The sequence below is a fragment of the Ambystoma mexicanum genome, chromosome 5p (assembly GCF_040938575.1).
Source record: "Ambystoma mexicanum isolate Mex_15411 chromosome 5p, UKY_AmexF1_1, whole genome shotgun sequence".
Lineage (NCBI taxonomy): Eukaryota > Metazoa > Chordata > Amphibia > Caudata > Ambystomatidae > Ambystoma > Ambystoma mexicanum.
Genome location: NC_090930.1, coordinates 449,653,892 through 449,673,481, shown reverse-complemented (window position 1 = coordinate 449,673,481; position 19,590 = coordinate 449,653,892). Strand labels below are relative to the sequence as shown.

Here is a 19,590-nt window from a genome sequence, read left to right as displayed (position 1 = left end):
CAGGTAGGAGTGTGTCAAAGCTGGTGGCAGAGCTGGCAGTGAACCATGTCTCAGTGAGACCGAGGACATCGAGGTCCAGTTCCTCAAGAAGGCGACAGATATCAGAGGAATGCTTGATGGCAGAGCGAGAATTAAGAGTAGCAATGTGGAGAAGGTTGCCATCCTTGAAGAACTTCCGTGGAGGGGTACAGATCAGAGGTACGCCCTGCGGAGGTGTTGGAGAAGGAGGTGAATAATGAGCACGAGAGGGGGCAGGGAGGGAGGGTAGAGGCAAGGTAGCCGAGGACAGAGGAGGGGGGACAGCAGGAGAGGAGAGGAAGTTGATGAGGCGTGGGAAGCGTCTATCAAAGAGGTGAAGGTTGGCCTGAGGGCCTTGAACCAAGACAGTCCCATTAGCGTAGACATTAATGATGGCCTTAGAGGCGCGGAAAGGGGCCAAGAGGACATCCCAACGGGTGCCACCATTAATGGGAAAGGAGGAGAAAGGAGAGAGCACAGAGACCATATGAAGGGTCCATAGGTCAGGCGAAGGCACGAAAAAGAGAATTTCAGTGAGAGTTTCCTTGGAGCTGGCACTAGTGTAGGTGTCAGCGATAGGGAGGCCTGGGTTGGAGACCAGGATGTCCCTTTTAAACTTTTTCCTACCAGATTTAGTGCGGAGAGCGGGATAGTCAATGGAGAAGCAGTTAGAGAAGATAGGCGAGATAGAGAGCACCATGGAGGAGGAGGAAGTGGGGGGGTGGGGGAGGAGGACAGACGAAACGAGAGCACGCAGACAGGAAGTGAGCGGCAGGCAAGTTTACCACATTTCAGAGAAACAGTAAATGCGTATTAGGTACAGGGCCACCTAAGTTTGAGAGTCCTGCGAGGGGAGAGAAACAACCTAGTTTACCACATTTCAGAGAAACAGTAAATGCGTATTAGGTGCAGGGCCACCTAAGTTTGAGAGTCCTGCGAGGGGAGAGAAACAACCTAGTTTACCACATTTCAGAGAAACAGCAAATGCGTATTAGGTGCAGGGCCACCTAAGTTTGAGAGTCCTGCGGGGGGAGAGAAACAACCTAGTTTACCACATTTCAGAGAAACAGTAAATGCGTATTAGGTGCAGGGCCACCTAAGTTTGAGAGTCCTGCGAGGGGAGAGAAACAACCTAGTTTACCACAATTGTGGAAAACAGTGAGGCAAGGCACCATGCGGATGAGGTGAACCAGGTGAAGGAGGGGTGGGCCGGGGGAGCGGAGAAGCAGGTGAAGCTGGCGCCTTGCGTCCCCTGCGGACACCTGCAGACACACAGGGAGCTGCAGCTGAGGAGTCGCCCTTGGCCTGGGGCCCTTAGCCACAGGGGGCTGCCGGGCAGAGGGCTGCCCAGGGAGGAGGAGGTTATAGGCAGAGGGAGAGGAAGGGGAGGGGGGGGGTGGGCGGGCAGGGAGGCGGGAGGGAGAGGAGGACCAGGAAGTGGGAGGGGGCAGCAGGAGAAAGGCACACAACGCGCACGGAGCGCGAAGCAAGTTAACAAACAATTTCAAGATTCAATACTCACGGGGCCCAGGCAGGGCTTCCAAGCCTGCAGTTCCCTCTGGGCTACCGGCGACCGCTCTCCCACGCACCGCTGAGCAAAGAAGCAGGCGGGGGGAACGGCTGTCGAGTAGGCCAGAAAGGAACAGCAAGGTAGCCAATCAGAGGGGGGGGTGGGCGGGCAGGGAGGCGGGAGGGAGAGGAGGACCAGGAAGTGGGAGGGGGCAGCAGGAGAAAGGCACACAACGCGCACGGAGTGCGAAGCAAGTTAACAAACAATTTCAAGATTCAATACTCACGGGGCCCAGGCAGGGCTTCCAAGCCTGTAGTTCCCTCTGGGCTACCGGCGACCGCTCTCCCATGCACCGCTGATCAAAGAAGCGGGCGGGGGGAACGGCCGTCGAGTAGGCCAGAAAGGAACAGCAAGGTAGCCAATCAGAGGGGCGGTGGGCGGGCAGGGAGGCGGGAGGGAGGAGGAGGACCAGGAAGCGGGAGGAGGCAGCAGGAGAAAGGCACACAACGCGCACGGAGCAAGTTAACAAACAATTTCAAGATTCAATACTCACGGGGCCCAGGCAGGGCTTCCAAGCCTGCAGTTCCCTCTGGGCTTCCCTTGAAAGAAGGGAGATACTCTGGCTCACCCGTCTGTGTCCCATACCCACAGGACCCCCCCATTCAGGTGATCCTCCCTCAATGGTCCACCCCCAGGAACTGGATCCAGTAGCGATGGCTGTTTCCTGGCCACCTGGATGAGAAATCCCCGGGGACCAGCTAGGGAGACACCTTCAGGTTTCTCACAGAGCCCATCAAACTTCCCTTAGCTCCAGTAGATTGATGTACATTTCGGCTTCGCTGGCTGTCCATAGGCCCTTGACATGTGTAGGTGACCGGTGTGCCCCCCCATCCTGTCATGGATGTGTCTAATTGTTTTGTCTGGGTCCGGTTCTTGGAACGGGTACCCTTTGCTAAAGTTGTGTTTGTTCTTCCACCATTGTAGCCGATGCTGGGGTGAAATGTACTTTTTCGTCCCACGACTGCAACACTTATGACTAGTATTTGGCTACAAACTATTGCAGGGGGCGCATGTAGAGCCTGCAATTTGGGATCAGGGGGATACACTACAACATCGTCTCTAGCAGGCGCATGCACTTGCGTACTGAGATGAACCTTTTTGGGTTGAGCGTTGGCACTAGTGTGAGCAATGCATTTACCCTTTGTGAGGAGGGTCGCACACTCTGCTCCTGTGTAGAAACGCGTGCCCCTCAGAAATCAAATTTTTCGACGGCTCCAGTGAAGATTGTTTGTAGTTTATGGAAAACCCCAATTTCTGGAGTGTTCGCACCATCTCAGATATGGAATGTTGTGTCTTGTGGAATGATCGTGCTGTTATTAACCAATCGTCTAAATATGGGTAGACGTTGTGGATTTTCCTCCAGAGGGCTGCTGCAATGGGCGCTAGGCATTTGGCTAATGTTCTTGGTTCCGACTTCAGACCAAATGGCAGTACTCGGAATTGGTAATGTATGTTGTTGACCATGAACCTTGTGGAAAAAGGTATCCCGCAAGTCGAGGGATCCCAAGAAGTAATTGAATGGCGGCGATGACTTTTTGTAGTGTCGATTGGAATTATCTATTTATAAACTTATTGAGGTTGCGCAAATCCAAAATTGGACGACAAGTGCCGTCCGGTTTCTTGACCACGAAGTAAGGAGAGTATACTCTGTGGCCCCTTTGGCACCTTTCTAATGGCTTTTTTTCTGCATCATTTGCTGCACCTCCTGGATTAGTACATGAAGGTGACTTTGAGATTGTGCGGTGGGTGGTATGAGGGTTTTACAAATTCTAGGAGGTGTCCGTGTGTGATTGCTTGAAGAATCCACCTGTCTGCGGTTATGCAATGCCATTGGTGGACATGATTTGACACATTCCACCCACTTGGTCCTAGGTGAGGGCATAGCAATGGTAGTGGCTTTCCTTGTCTTCCCCTCTGGGGGTTAGCTCTTTGCTTGCATCGCTGAGGTTGTTGGAAATCGTTAGATTTGTTAAATCCCTGGAAGTACCTCCTGTATCCCTGGGAGTAATATGTTCCCTTGGTACATGTTCGGCCACCCTTGCAAGAGGAAGAAGAGTAGTTCCTTCCAGATGCTCCTCTAAAGGGTCAAAAAGTGTTCCTGTTTTGCAAGCTGGTGAGTGAGCAGACTTTGTCGGTGTCAGTCTTGATTGCTCTAAAGGCTTGTCGATCTTACTGCCAAAGAGAACATCCCCTTCAAAAGGCATGCCCACTACCTTGTGCTGGACATCCTGCCTTTCAACCAACCATGTCTTCTCATGACCACACCGTTCCTGTGTTGCTTGAACCCGGCCTCAACCAGGTCCACTGCCATATCTATATTACCTATGGTTGGTCACTTCTTTTCCTTCCTTAAGCAGTGGCATTGCTTCTTTCCTTTTATTGTCTGGCAGATCTAGTAAAGGGGCCATTCTATGCCACATTTCCTGATCGTAGAGAGATATGATTGCCAACGAGATAGCTGCCTTAACTGTGGTTGCTGCAATTTTGATTACGGTCTTTCCAAAGGCATCCAACTTAAACCCCTCGTTCTCAGGCGGAACTGCACATATTTTTGTTTGAGAATGTGCCTTCCTGCTTGCTGCTGCTGATGCAACAGATTCTGGTTTGGGTTGAACGGTGTAGGCAATTAGGTGTTGAGTCTGGTGTCTTATAATTCTTATCCCATCTGCCTTTAACAGCTGGCTCGGTAAAAGGGTGTTTTAGGGTTTGCAATCCTATGTCCCATATATGGTCTCATATTGGGTTGGACACTACTGATTTTCTTCTTTTGCCCTTGTGATCAATTAAGAAACATTCCTTCTTCTCTTCCCCAGGAACCAGACTGAAATCCTGACAGGCCTTTGAGATGGTGGTATGGAAACCACCTATGTCAGGGGGAAGACAGATTTGGCGTTTCCTCCTTTTGGTCCTTCACTGGGGTGTCCTTATCCCACCCCGTATGCATGGGGGATGTGGTAGTGGTCGAGTGTGTCTTGCAGATCAGTATCTGTATCTCTTTCTGTTTCACCTTCCTCTTGCTCCCTAACACTACTTTATACCACCGGTCTCTCCCTTTGCGCTGGCATCCTTTTAGATTTCACCTTTTGGAATTGAAGGCGATCCGTTGACCTGTATGAAGACCTTGATTTTTCTGGTGACATTGCTCTGAGTGGTGAACTAGACCTGATGGGTGATGCCTGTCCCAAGCTAGATGGTGACATGCACGCTGAAGGGGGTTCTTGAACCTGCATTTGACCTTGTTAACGGCCTGAGAGGTCAAACCAGCTGATGTCCTTGTGGCTGATGATGACCTGTTTGGGCTGATGGCAGCCTGGTCTGCAGCTGCAATACTATTGCTTGTAAATACGACAGGACCTGTAGTGATAGAGTTTGCGGGTTCAAAAGCGCCTGGGCAGGTTGATCTGCCATCTGAATGTGAGTAGATCCCGCTGAATCAGAGTCCTGAACTTGAGATCTTCCTGGTCTGGGTGGTATTGACCTTTCAGAGTCAGACAACTGTGATAATTGTGCCTGTTGTGCTATGAAATCGGAGTCTATTTCATGTTGGAGGACATCCTCTGGCATTACGTCCGAATAAACTATTGGGGAGACTGGCGAGGTTGTCACTTTCTCTAGATGCACTTCTTGAAAAGGCTGTAACGGACCCTTCTTCTTGCCTTCGTGGGGTTTGTACTGTCTCGGTCGTGGCCCATCTTGCCTGGTTTGATTGGCTGGTTTCCTTGGTTGTAGGCGACTTTATTATAGTGCCCATGGTCGTGGTCGACAGTCCTCTAGCGGACAGGTGCATTGAGGACGAAGTGTGTACCTGGGGCTAGGTTGTTCCACCAGTCGACAGTCTGCCGTGGTGCTTTTTTATTGATGTCTTCGTTGATAAATGTCCTATTCCTGAAGTGGTGGTCGATAAGGTTTTTGTCGACGTCGAGGCCTGCTTTTGTGGACGACAAGATTTTTGCAGTTGACTGGCTTGTAGACGAATTACCTGATTTTGCATCTGACAAGGTTTTTGCCGCCGCCGGGGCTGTAGACGAATGACCTGTTTTTGCGGTCGTGGACAAAGGATTCTTCGAGGAAGAAAAAGCTTTTCATGCGGTCATTGTTTTTGATGTACCCACAGTCTTTGTAGCAGACGACTGCGTCTTCGGTGACTAGGATAGTGTTGACGATTCAGTCGTTGACGTCCTCACCCCCGCACAGTTTACGTAGACTTTTTTTCCCTGTGGTGACCCTTATGCCATTAAAGGCACGCCTCTTTTCGGACCTAGCCCTTTCCCTAGTTGAGATCTGGTTCCTCTGGATATGGTCATGCTCTTGGTGGATTCCGACTCGGATGGCAGATAATGCCCCTCGTGGAGCCAACACACTTGTCGTCTATTCTGTCTTTAAGTGTTTTTGAACTAATACCCTGAGAGATTTCACAATCGTCAGCCGAATTACTGGGATAAAGGCTAAAGATGCACTCACTGTGTCTGTCGCCTTCATAGACATTCTTGAGGCCTCAGGCGTTAAAGGCCTTAAGTAGAGACTTCTCTTTTCCCATGTTTTTCAACACCGCTCTGCCCTATTCTGTCTCCCAACAACGACGCCGTTGAGGAACAGTGATCCTTTTTGATGAAAAAATTAACTTTTCCTTAGAAATTGTGGTTTCTCCTGAGGAGAACAAACCTGGGGACTCCATCCAGTTTGACACGCTGTTAGAACCTGAAGAAGGCTGAGTGGAAGGAGCTTCACCCTCGATATCCCAATGGATGGGGCTAGTACACCCATAACAAGGTGGCTAGCACCCAAAATGTTACTTCGAAAATTATTTCTATAAGGTAACCGAGGATTCCCAGTTTGTCGCCGGGGAATCTTCACAGAATGTGAATCTATGAAAGATCCAATCCTCGAGAACAGAATTTATAGAGCGCAGACAAGGCCAGATGGCATCTAAGCGCTGAGAAAGCAGCAGACAAATCAGCAGACAAGAAAGAACACCGTCAACAGTGAAGAAAAACAGAATTAGAAAAGATACGTTTTTAAATCTTTCTAAAATCTCTGCTTGTTCACCTGAAGAGAATTCCACATAGCAGGCGTGAGGGTTGAGAACGCTCGGCCTCCTGCTCGTGCTCTGCAAAATATTGGGACTGTCTAAGGTTTCTGCGAGGGTGACCTCCGAGCTCTAGATGGCACATAGGGGATCAGTTTAGTCTGCAGGTACTCTGCACCGGTCTGTTGAAGTGCCCGGGCCACAAGGCAGAAAGTCTTAAACTTAATACAACTGCTCACCGGGAGCCAGTGCAGCTGTTGAAGGTCTTGAGAATGAGCAAAGCGGTTTGCTCCCAGAGCCAGCTTTGCTGCAGCATTTTGTAATAGCTGCAATCTCTATAGTAAGAAGACTGGTTGGCCTAAATAGATACCATTACAGTAATCTACGGACCATAAAATGGAATTTGCCACAATTTTCAATATCGTGGGGTCCCCTGTATTTATCCAATTTGTGCGGGGGGGGGGCATGCTCGGATTTGTGTATTCAAATCCTTATAGTCCCCTTTACAGGCATCTCCAGGTTCTGGACTTTCTGAACTAAAGGGGAGTACTTTTTGTAATAAATTAAATGGAAGTCTCCTTTTCTTTGACTTTGAACTGGGAATGTACTATCTCCAGAATTAAAAAAGTAGTAGCACTACGCTCTCTATAATCCTTAATGAAAAGGTATTTGCCATCATCAATTACGTTTTTCAATGTCCGTCCGGAATGGAGTGCAAACCTCCCATGGGACCCATCCAGGATGTCTACTTGAAAGCTGATCTGTACCAAACAAATGGGATTGGCAAGGGGTGGTTACTCACTGGCACCATATAGGTGTAGAGTAAATGCGTTGGTTTAATCTTGCGATGGTAGAGAAGTCACCATAATGACTTATCATTAGACCTTCCCGATTTGCCATTGTACTTGGGATGTCACTTTATTTTCTATGGGTTGGACCTCTTTGTTAACTACTGTATCACCCCAATTCTAACATTGGTGACATACTCAAGGTGCCATTTTAGTGAGGACAGGTTATTGGGTGAATGCATTTGTGACATAAGCAGAGTCAATGGTGGGCATTTCGGGAACCACAGCAACTAAATTTCCTATAAATGTTTATTAAATTGTGCAATACCAATGCACAAAAATAGATTTCAGTGTTTAGTATTTACTATCTAAATGGTTGATCTTTTTTGTGACACTGGACTACTCATTGTGCTAGCCCAGACACAGATTGTGCTACCTTCTGCAAGGGGCAGATACTCTTCAAATTTCAAAATTGCTTCTTGGTCAGATATTGGTTACAGTAGATTCCTGTCTTCTGCTATAGCACTTTATGTTACTAGTTTCTTTAACACAAACACAATATTATTTAATGGATTGAAGAATACAAATTACTCAACAGGAGTAAAGGTAGGTTAAAAACTAAATATATCCAGGCTGAATACCAGCTCTTACGTTTTTAGATGGGTGCATCAAGGTGCTGGCACAAAAGAGAAGTATGCATAGTGCAGTCACGGTTTCTTGTACTGGACATACTGTGCGCTGGACCATAAAGAAGCTTTCATGAAATGCAAAGGGATATTAACTAAATTAATTTTTTCAGGCACACATCGGAGAGAACATTGCACTGTTAACTCATTTCACTACTTCATTTACACTGATTAACTTTTCTATCTCTCATTTACAACTCTTAATTGATAGTCTCTTTTCTTTACCCTCTTTTTCTGACATACGTTATTGATTGATTGCAAATTTAGCCACTCTGATGTAACTATCACCTTTACCTTTGGTGTGGAGTCTTTCGCTGTCATGAAAGCTTGTACTATTTTTTGGAGGTATGAGAGTTTCACAAACAACTTACGAATTTAAAAATAATTCAATTTTGTATTTACATGTACTTGATAGTAGTACAGATTTTAGTTTTTCCAGTGGTGCATTAACACCAGTTGTGGGTAAATAGAAGGACGCAATCGCACATTGGATGCAAGAGGGCATTTATGGTGTTCCGAGGCAGTTTAGGAAACATTCGAAATTAGTGCAAGTGACCAAGCGTAGCGAGGGAGCCCCATGTGATGTAGCGTGATTGCCCAACTGAGAACATTTTTTAAATAATGCCTTTAAATTGTGCATTTTACAGTACAATATTTGAGAAAAATAGGAGGAAAAGCCATATAATTTACAGTTGGTTCTCCACGAGAACACATACAAAATCCTGTAAATGCCATGCCACCACAGTAAATGGGAGCGTTCTGCAACATTTTAATGAGGGTGCGGCCACAATCTGTCTACACTAGTAATAAAGATCACTATAAATCACTTGCAGACAGCTAAAGATGCATTGAACGTTTGCGTGTGTACGCGCGCAGGCAGGCGCACAGTGCATTACTTACAAACACGTATGCATGCATACATACATTAAAAGACACTTACCTTTCTACAGGGAATTTTCTCTTTGGGTAGAGTAGGGAGCAGGCTCTCAGTCCGAACCAATCCCGGCAGTGCTGGCGCAAGCTGGAAGGACTAAAACATGCAGGCCGTGCTAGCGCCGCTTATCAACATGGTTTGTTTGTTTGTTGAATCCATAACAAGTACACACTTAAAAACAGAACAATGTGTTCAGTGAGCAGTAGCCCTGCAAGAGACTGGAGCTGACAGGGCACTGAGGAGGGTTCCGGGCGTGACGGCGAAGAACTGACACCCCTCCCTCAGAGATATTCATGTGCAACCCAACAGTCTCAGTGGCTTATAGTGGGAAACTGACATTAAAATCATTTTAACTTATACCAGTGCCCAGATTCTCTAATGGGAGTTGCAATTGTCTTTGTTGTGTTATATAGCTAATAGCTGTATTTGGAACTTACGTTTTGTTAGACGAGATAGCGTGTTATATATTTGCACGTAGCAGTGGTAAAATATTGTTTAGAGGACTGCGACATGGCAAATAAGGTTGCCTTGGCAAACACGTGCATCCCCAACTAAGAATTATGCTGGTAGATCAGTGAGGGTACTTTAAAGAACACGTGTTTTTTTTACTCAACCAGAAATACCAACAATGACTAACTGATAGCTCGTCCCACGTTATGAAAGCATGTTACGGTAATTAATCATCATATTTATATATATATATTTCAAGCTAGAATGTTTAGTATATAACACTTATTGCATACTCCTTTATGAAGGCAGAAACATTATTTATTAATCCTATCTTGAAATGTTACATATTTGCCTAGCCAGTTTTAAATTCCGTGAAAATGGTGATGAATAAAATGGCAAACACGTTTCTCGAATGTAGGTCAGAGAACCAATTCAAGCTCATTTATGCACTGGCTTCTTAGCAAGTGCAGCTTCCCACACAGACACAATCAGCAAGTATCTAGGCAACAGGGATGCAGCAGAATATAAAAAGTGCATTAATCAAGTATCTCAAGACTGAATAATTGCAGTTAAAAGTTTTATTGAACAAAAGAAAGAAAAACAAGAGTAGTCCAAGTTCACTGAGCGGAAGCAGCCCCCCTGCTGAAGCTGCATTTTGTGCTAAATAACCTTATTTATCTGAGACTGTACAGAGAACACATGGGTGGAAATTTATTTCAGAGGGTAAACAAATTGAATCGCTGGAACAGTTTTGGTCAGTGTAGAAATAATGTTGCTTACAATGTGTCTAGCCCTTATCTATCTGAATTTAGTATAGCTGCAGCGAAGATCACCAAACTGGTACACTAAATTGTGATATAATTTGTGCTTCCACAACAGCAGAAACAAAAGAAAATGCAAAACATTTCCTCCCGTTGAAACTACTTTTCAAAATCTGAAAAGGTCAAAGATAAACTGCTCCCCACAACTGCATGAAGGAAAAGCACAAAAAGCCTGTAGAACTGCAACTGGTACTCAGAAAGTTGCCTATTACTCCTTTCAGACATTTTGTAATACTTGGTCACCTAAAAAAAACTCCTTATGCTTTAAAATCGTACACAGGTTAGGGAGTGAACTGATATGCAAGAAGTACTGTGAATAAAAGGGAGGTAGCTCGTTCTTCTGGACAGCCTTCTCTTTGTCACATTTCATTGTGGAGTGGAGCTTCAAGTGATCATTTTCTGAGACACCTTGAGGAGGACGTTTTGAAATTGAGGTTCTTTATGTTAAGTATTTGCTACATTCCTTCCATAGTTTAATTTATTTGTTTTTTCCATGTAAGGTACCTCAGACTCAATATACAATATTAAAAGCGTACCTAATTTTAGCATTTCATCAACGGCACCCTAGTAAAATTGATTCACTTTTCTCTCTGATGATAACATGTGCAATGTTTTGAAATTCTCTTGACAAACATTCTAGGTCAAACTGCAAAAGTAGCCATGTAGTCTTTAGACTGATGTTTAAGTTACTGGTACCAATTGTTGTAGGCCACGCCTGACAGATTAGTATTGAGTCCATGATGCAGTGCAAAAATATTACTGTAACATCTTCTATCTAAAGATGTTTACGGTGCTGAAAGAGGTGATTCTCGAGAAGGTGACCCTGTGTTGTCTTCTGGTGGAAAAACAGAGAGAGTACATGCTCGAATACCACCAAGGGATTCGGGGAGGTCAAATACTTTGTGCCATTCGTCTTTTTCTGGATCATACTTCTGAACTATTTCCACCATACAACGGTTATTCCAAGAATATCCTCCAACGACATAGATTTTATTTTCAAAAACAGCCACCCCAACGTCACTTTGTCCACGTAACATAGCAGCTATTGGGGTCCACTGGTCGATAGATGGTGAATAGAATTCACAGCTTAGTACATCATCATAATCACTTGTTCCTCTAAAATGGTTTCCTCCAATAACATATAGTTTATCCCCAACCGTACACATACAGTGTAGCCCTCGGACAGTTGTCATGGGAGCCTTCTGAGTCCATTTGTCTGTATCTGGATCAAAGCACATCAGTTCTTTCTGGAAAGTATCATGAGTGATTCCTCCTGTAACAACAACACGGGCAAAGGTTAATATTCTGCACATATTATATAAAAACACAAAGCATGTTCACTGTGCTGTACTAATGAGATCATTAAGATATTCTAGTTCGTTCTTCAGACTAAAATGGGCTGGATACAAAACAAAAATGAACTACTTCCAACTTCGATCAATAAAGCAAACCACATCTAATGTACATTTTACAAACAGGTTTTTCTATCAGGACACCAGCATCCCTTTAAAAAAAAAGCAATTTTGATAACCTGATGATGGTTGTGTAGAAAGGATTATGTGTCTTTTCTGAAAAATATGCATACCATGTTAATGCTATATTCACACATTAGTTAATGAACACAAATTCACCTTAAATACGAAACATATTTAAACAATAACCTCCACAATGCAAAATAGGTTACTAAATAAAAAAATGTATAAGATTAACCAGATGTAGGTTACCTTTTTTGTAAATTTTATCTTTTATTTTCATCATACTACAACACAACCTATCAAAAAACGAAATCGTCAATTATCCATAAACATTTCAACCCCCCCTTCACTCAGACGAACTCCCTCAGGTCAATGTGTGTGTACATCACATGCATCTACATTCACAAATCACTAGGAAAAATCTTGAAACCCAGATCCCGGTTGGCCTTGAATGACCTCCCAAGGACTAAGGCCTAATGGCTTGGTATTTCACTAGGAACAGAAACCTTTCTAAGTCAATATTCCATGTGGTGTCATGGAAGAGGCGAGCAAACATTTCCATTCCAGGTCTTTCCCACAACATTGCCACAGACTCCTTTTTTGAGTGTGGGAGAGGTCTTTTCCACACAGCTCCTATACGTGGCTTTTAACGCTATCAATACATTTTGTCCAATGCGAGCGAGACCATGGGCGTCTGCAAACTTTGGAGGAAGCTCTACCTCCCTGATCCATCTAAGGACCACCTTTCATTAAGTTTTGGATTCTTTTGCATCCCCACTGGACAAGCCAGAAACGAGTGGATGGTGTTAGGGAACATTTTCGATAAAAGGGGCATACTGCTATCTAGGTAGCAATTTGATTTCATGAAGCTTTTATTGGCATGAGCAGACCACCGACCAAACCTAATCTGTGATGGGAACTCCCAGATTCTTCTCCCAGGAGGGGGATGCCTTGTGGTCATCACTGAAATTTGCTGCAATCAATGCCTTGTATAGTTTCAAAATGACTTACTAGAACCGTCATACTCATCCAACATTTGCTCAAACTTAGTCAGCTCACTTCTAATTGTACCATCGTATTTCAGGGCAGAGAGAACCTCTTTAAGCTGAAGGTAGTAAAGAAGAAAAAATAAATCAGAATGGGCCCAGCACCAACTCCACTTTTAATTGAGTTTGGGGTATAAAATGGCGGACCTCCAACATTGGTCCTCTCTCGCAAGCCCTGCCTCATACCATTGTTGAAATCTTAAGGGATCTACAAGATCATCTCTCATGGGCCACGTCCATATACAAACAACCAGCAAAGATACAAAGAAAGGCATTCCGTCTCCATCCTCTCTTGCCACAACTCCCATAACATACCCAGCACCGGTTGCTACTTCGCTCTAAGTGAGTGTCTTTCTAGCTACCCAGAGTCATTAGTAAACTGTAACTTGAGCCAAGACCGGATTCTGGAGAAAACCCATTGTTTGTCATCATTATTCCTCAAGTGGTTCCCCATAATTTTCAATTTGATAGTTCTAGAATAGTACTAAAAAGTGGGTGTCCCAAAGCCAACCCCCTACCACTCCTTCCTTTGGATGAACCAGCATGTTTCAAGTCACTCTTGCTCTCTTCCTAATCCATAGGAAATATAGCACCCATTTATTTAACTATGGGAATGCACAGTCCGGAGGTTCAACGGACATTTGACTAAGGAAAAGAACCCTGAGCAAAATGTTCATCTTTATGGAGTTTAGTCTCCCAAGTGTGAGGTACCTGAGGGCATCCTCACATTTACACCCCCTGGAGCCTCTTCTCAGGTGGCCAGGGAAAGGCCTTCAATCTTGTATCCTGACCCTGGGGATGGAGATGCGAGGGAGGATCACCTCGCTGGAGGGATCTTGAGAAGTGGGGAAGAGGATGTCTTTGAGTGAGAAATGGTATCCCCTTTGCTTGTCACAATAACACCTATCCCCTCACACCGCCTTTATAGGTTGTCAGTCATTTCCTCTTTCTTATACTCATTCACACCACTTTGATACTGAGACGAGGAAGCGGCGACTACACTGGACCGAAGAGAGAGGATGCCCAGAGGAGCGGCTACATACCAGTGAATGGAATAAAGTGAACACTCAACTGGGGAGCTCTTGGGGCTGCAAACGGACATATGGTAATGCCGAACGAATTGAAACCTTTGACAATTGGTCATGGAACCCGGACTGAGGGGTTTTGAATGCAGAGCAAGCTGCAAGTTATTGTGAAAGCATTAAAAGATGAAACAAGTGATATTGAAAACCAAACTAAAAGAAATGTATGAAGAATACGTGAACAAAATGGAAAACAAGTAATGAGCATTTATGAACCACGAGAAAAGCAAGTGATGAGCACTTATGAATCCTGTGAAAGTAAAGTGGTGAAAAGGGTGAACACCATGGAGTGAGTTGTGTGGAAAACATGTGGCAAAGCCAAGAGACTGCCATGAAGAATCAGAAATGTATGTAAACTCATGACATGTGTACAGAGAGAGAAAACCTGTGTTGGCAGGAAAACCCAAAGAATGCAGAAGGATAAAAGGGTGCCATGGGTTATCGGTTGTATGACCTGTAATGGGTGGATCATGTGGTCGTACAACTGCGCCTAGACAGAGTGACCCATGCCTGGAAAGAAGAGCCAAGGAAGATAAAGATAAGGAAACTGTATTTGATGACATGATTGCTGAAGTGAATGAGAAAGAGAGCAATCTGTACTAACCATTGAAAAGCTTGAAGGATTACAAAGTTGAACTCAGACTGTTTTTGAAAGCCAAGAGATTTGAACTGGATTGTAGGTTTTGAATCTGGTTGGAAGCTGGAAGAGCTGACCTCTTGGGGAAGGGAACCAACTTTGCGAACTATGTCAAGCTCTTGTGGAAGGGACCCAAGACCTTTTGGAACTATTTTGAACTTGGGGAAGAGGAAGCAGGAAAGTAAGCCAAGACCTGGAAGGAGCTCAGAACTTTATTTGCAACACTTCGTTTTGTTGCTGATATCTCTACACATTGTTTATCTTTAGTTGTGAGAACAAATGTAGGTTTTGGACACAGACAGACTTAAGTTGAACTTATTGAAAGTAGTTTCTTTGGGTACGGTAATCCCACATTACCATGGGACATTTAAGAAAATAAAAACATTTTATTAGAAAATTGAATCTGTTGTCTATGTCTTACTTCATGATGCCTTCACACAAGCCATGATAGTGTCAGTCATGATGAGCCTCTAAATCCGTACTTAGTCTGTCCCAAAGAGGTGGAACATTTGCATTGTACAGATTTTACAGGTATTTAGGCAGGTGTATCCCAGGAATATAATTTGATTAAAAAGGTATATGAGCTCCTTGTAACACAGCCACTGTTCCTAGGCAGCCTAACGGCATCAAAGTGGACTTATGGACATTTTGTATTTATATTTATTTATTTTAAAAGAGATGTCAATTTCGATCAGAAATTACTTTGACATTTACAAAAAGCATTCCTAGAATGGTGCTGTATAATAGCACACATGGGGAACAAGATAGTGCGTAAACAGAGATACATTCAGACAGATGCTGAGGAGCAAGATCATTAATAGCTTTGTAGACTAGAAGGACCTTGAAAGGTGGCAGTTGTGCATGGAAAGCCAACCGGATTGGTGTCTGTAGGTAGAAGTGAGGGAGGATATGGGTAGGTTGTAGAGAGCGTGGGCAGCAAAGTTGAGGTGAGGGCTTTGTCTAGAGGGAGGACAGAGTATAGAGGAAGGCCAAGGACTTGGCTTCAGCAGTAGTCATGTTTGTGGAGTACGAGGGTGGAGATTAGAGTATGTAAGTAAGAAAATGATGCATTTTTGAATTGCTGAGGAGGTAATTAGGAACAGCAGTAGTAGTGATGATGATGATGATTTTTTGGAGGCAGAGGTTGCTATCAAGGAAGACCCAAGGTTAGGAGGTTTTGGTGAGGGAGCAAAGCAGGAAGGAGATTGAGGAGGGGAGGAATGGCATTGGTAGTTGGGAGAAAGAGTATTCTGATTTTGAACAGTTTAGCATGAGGCAGCTGAGAGCCACCCAGTGACGAATTGCTGTGAGAATGTTGTTAATTCGTTCTGAGATGGCTGGGATGAAGGTAAGAAAGGAGAAAATGATTTGAGTATCCTCAATCAAAAGATGATGGTGCTATCTAAAATGACAGGAGAAGTCTTCTTAGGGCAGAGGTATAGAGGGTGAAGAGCAGAGGTCCAAGGACTGAGCCTTGGGGGTTGCAGACAGAGAGGTATGGGTGGGGTCAGAGGTTTAGGAGTTCTAGGAGATTTTAAAATATCAACCTTTCAGATAGGAGGCGATTCAAGTGAAAGCAAATTTATGAAACTCAAGGTTCTGTCAAGTGACGAGACGAGAGGAGTGGTCGACAGTGTGCAAAGCAGCAGACCGGTCTAAACGGATGAGTATAGAAGAGAGTTTGGAGTGGTGAGCATCAGAGAGAAAGTTGCAAACATTCACCAGTCTCTATGGAGGGTTTACTAAGGAAGTCAGGTATACATGGATCTCCACAGAAATGATCCTCAATCTACTTAGTGATCTGCTTGTAGCCCTCCCACTGAAGGACCTTTGACTAATGGGGAATGAGCCAAATGGGCAATAGTTTTCTTTGACGTCTGGGTGAGCGGAGGGTTTCTTTAGTGTTGACAGTTGCAGATTTGAAGGGGGCAGGAAAGAGTCCAGCAGAGAGAGAAAGGTTAAAGAGCTCAGAGAGATACGGGCAGGAGATTGAGACCAAGTCTTTGAACATTTAGGGAGCAAAAGGGTTTAAAGGAGCGTAAGATAGGTTGGTGCTGCGAAGGATGGATGCTAATTCCAGAGAAGAAGTAGTGGAGAGTAGAAGAGTACGGGGGAGAGGTGGGGGAAAGAAGGAGAGGAGGGAGAGAGAAGGCCATGAGAGTGTCAAACATTTTAGAGGAAAAGTAGTGAGAAAAGTCATGAGCAGAAAGGGAGAAGGAGCTGGATATTGTCTTGGGAGCTGTAAACAAAGCTTAGTGGGTAGATGCAAATTTGCAGAGGAGATTGTAAAGAGGGGTGATTACATCTGTGAAGCAGGAGAACCTGTTAGAGGCCAGTGCAGAGGACATTTTGTAGGCTAGGAGTAAATCAGAGGTCCTTCATTTGTGCCAGCATCATAGGACACAGCACAGGTGGGTTTGTTTTGAGGATCTGAATATTTCAGCAGCAATCCAGGGATAGGGACAGGAAGGGGTGAATTTGAGTGTGTGCAGGATAGTGTTGGTCAAATGGAGTCATAAGTGCATAGTTACTAGAACGCCGTAACTAGAAACATGCGCAACATCACAGAAAAGAAACTACAACCCCTGATGCACCCTATTACCAAATACCTTGACAACTCTGCGAATGACCCACTATGGTAGAGGTATACAATCAAACTCTCTTAGTTGCCATTGACAAAGTTGCGCCACTGAACATGTGCAAAGCTAGACCTCTAGCCCATTCATGGTACACCTCAAACCTCAAAACTATGTGCAGTACCAAGAGAACTGCTGAAACAACTGGAAAAATACCTTACTGAATCCAACAAAAAGACATTTTCATAGCTGCCCCTAAAGGCTATAAATCGGTCATCCTCCAAACTAAAAGTGCCACATAACAAAATTGCCAAAGCCAACTCCATCACCAAGGAGCTTTTCACCATTCTACGAGAACTAGAATCGCCAGTCGAAATGCTAGAAACGTGTTTTAAAGATACCGCCTGGTGCACAAATATACAAAAAGCTCTCCTTGACAAAATCGCCCTACTACAATTGAAAAATAATAATTTAACACCTGTCCTAACCCATCAGGTTCCTCTACATACACCCTGGAACACTAACACAATTTGAATTCGCCCCTCTCTCAACAATAGATGTCTTGAAAATCATTACAAGCCGCGAGCCTTCCAGGTGTCAAGTGATATTTGCCCGGCCTCACTCATCAAATACTGCGCAGCCGAACATACCCCATTTATCACAACCTTAATCAAAGCCTCTTGAAACGAGCAATGTCCATACTAACCTCGAAGATGCATGGGCCCTGCCTTTACTAAAGAAACCAACCGTAGACCCCAACATCCCTACAAACTACTGACCTATAACAACAGTATTTATTTAGTCAGTTTATTTATATAGCACTTATAAAAAGGTGGATTATTTCGAAGCGCTTGAGGGTGGGAAGGGAACAAGGGAATAACAGTATTCATTCTTAGGCCTTGAAGATTCTGAATATCAAAACAGAGAAAGAAAACTAGAATACCAGGCCTGATGACATTTCTCCTATAGTAAGTGCATGAAGTGTTATAGTTGCGACTAACAACATTAAAATTCTCAGATCTCTAAAGATATACAGGAAAAGTTCCATACTGTTACTGCTTCCCTGTATCCATGGCCATTAAGTCATTAGCTCTCAGAAGACTGCTTTAGAAAAACACTGGCAGACACTTTGAATGCAATGTTTGATGGTAAGGCTAGATCAAAGCGAGATCAAAGATTTCCATCAGGTGTTTTGGGCAGGGAGGGGCAGGAACTGGGTGGGAATGGCCATAGTGATTAGCAGGGCCATGGGCAGTCAACGGGTGGCCAAAGAGATAAGCATCTACAGGCTGTGTCCCTCCTATGTACTCTAATGCAATCATTTTGGCTTATAGGTGTCGCAAGTGACATCTAATAGCACAAACTAATAAAAATACAAAACTGATTATACAATAAATTTACAATCGAAAATAGCAAAACGTAGCCCAGGCATTTAGCAAAGCCAATTTCAGGGCAAGATGCACAACCAAGTACCCGCTTTAAAGTAACGGATCATCAAAAACTGTAAAATTCTAATCAAAGTTGTTTCTGACCCCTTAAGCCACATGAAACCCTCAAAATCAGGGAGTCTGGTGGGCAGAATTATGGTGAAACAGTTGCATTTGTGCAACGGGCAAGGGTTGATCATGTTGAAAGCTTTAGAGATCCAGATGCACGAGGAGTGAGAACTCTCCCGCCCCCTCCCCAATCAAGCATACCACATTCTCATTTCATATAAAACCAGGAAGCCAGATGGACAAGAAGACACAACTGTTAACATAGAGCACGCAATTATTTAACATGACTTAATGTGATCGAAATTCTTTCCAAGTAAAGACATGACAGTTATGGGCTTGCAGTTACCCAAACAATTCTAATCCATATCATTCTTAAGCAGCATTGTAAAGTATTCGGTTTACAGGGAGCCACAGACAATGATGATGAAAATCAAGCAATCAACAGACAATGACGAATTAGGTTTAACAATGGATATGGTAAAGGAAGACCACTGCTTAAATTGTAGCTTTCAATTTAAAAAGCAAGACAGCATGGTGGAAACATGAAATCATCACTCATGTTAGGTAGCTTTGGGAAAGAGTGCTACAGAATGAGGAAATATGCTCTTAAATTGGTAAAAGATGTCTTCTTTCCACAACTGTTAAAAACATTGACTAGGTAGTGAATTCTAATGCAAACCAAAACTGATCACTCTTGCCGCAAGAACTCCATTTTACTAATCCAGTCATACGTACAGTACTATCTTCTCCTTCTGTGAAGGTCCTATTACTTGTTCCTGCTACTGGTGCTATTGGCTTTTAACATTTTGCAAGAACATGTTCTCCTGAAAAAAGATTTACAATAATATGATCATATATTAAAATTCAAGTGAATGTCTATTTGTTGAACACATTTATGAAGTAATATTTCCTTTAGCTGCTCGCAATAAAAGATTTAAAAAAAAAAGCTAAAGTGTGCCCTTTGAAACCTGAAACAAAGAGTAGT

At 44.0% G+C, this 19,590-nt stretch overlaps 1 protein-coding gene across 4 annotated transcripts in view; it reads right to left on the bottom strand.

The window, feature by feature from the left end:
• Window positions 1-10,035: 10,035 nt before the first annotated feature.
• Window positions 10,036-19,590, bottom strand: part of KLHL13 (kelch like family member 13) — a 553,397-nt gene continuing 543,842 nt past the window's right edge. For 3 of the 4 annotated variants that reach the window (XM_069612858.1, XM_069612857.1, XM_069612856.1), the window contains exon 7: window positions 10,036-11,566. In XM_069612858.1, coding sequence (XP_069468959.1) covers window positions 11,079-11,566 — 488 coding nt within the window. In that variant the 3' untranslated portion in view covers window positions 10,036-11,078. The remainder of the gene's footprint in view (window positions 11,567-19,590) is intronic. The other variant, XM_069612859.1, reaches the window with a different exon arrangement.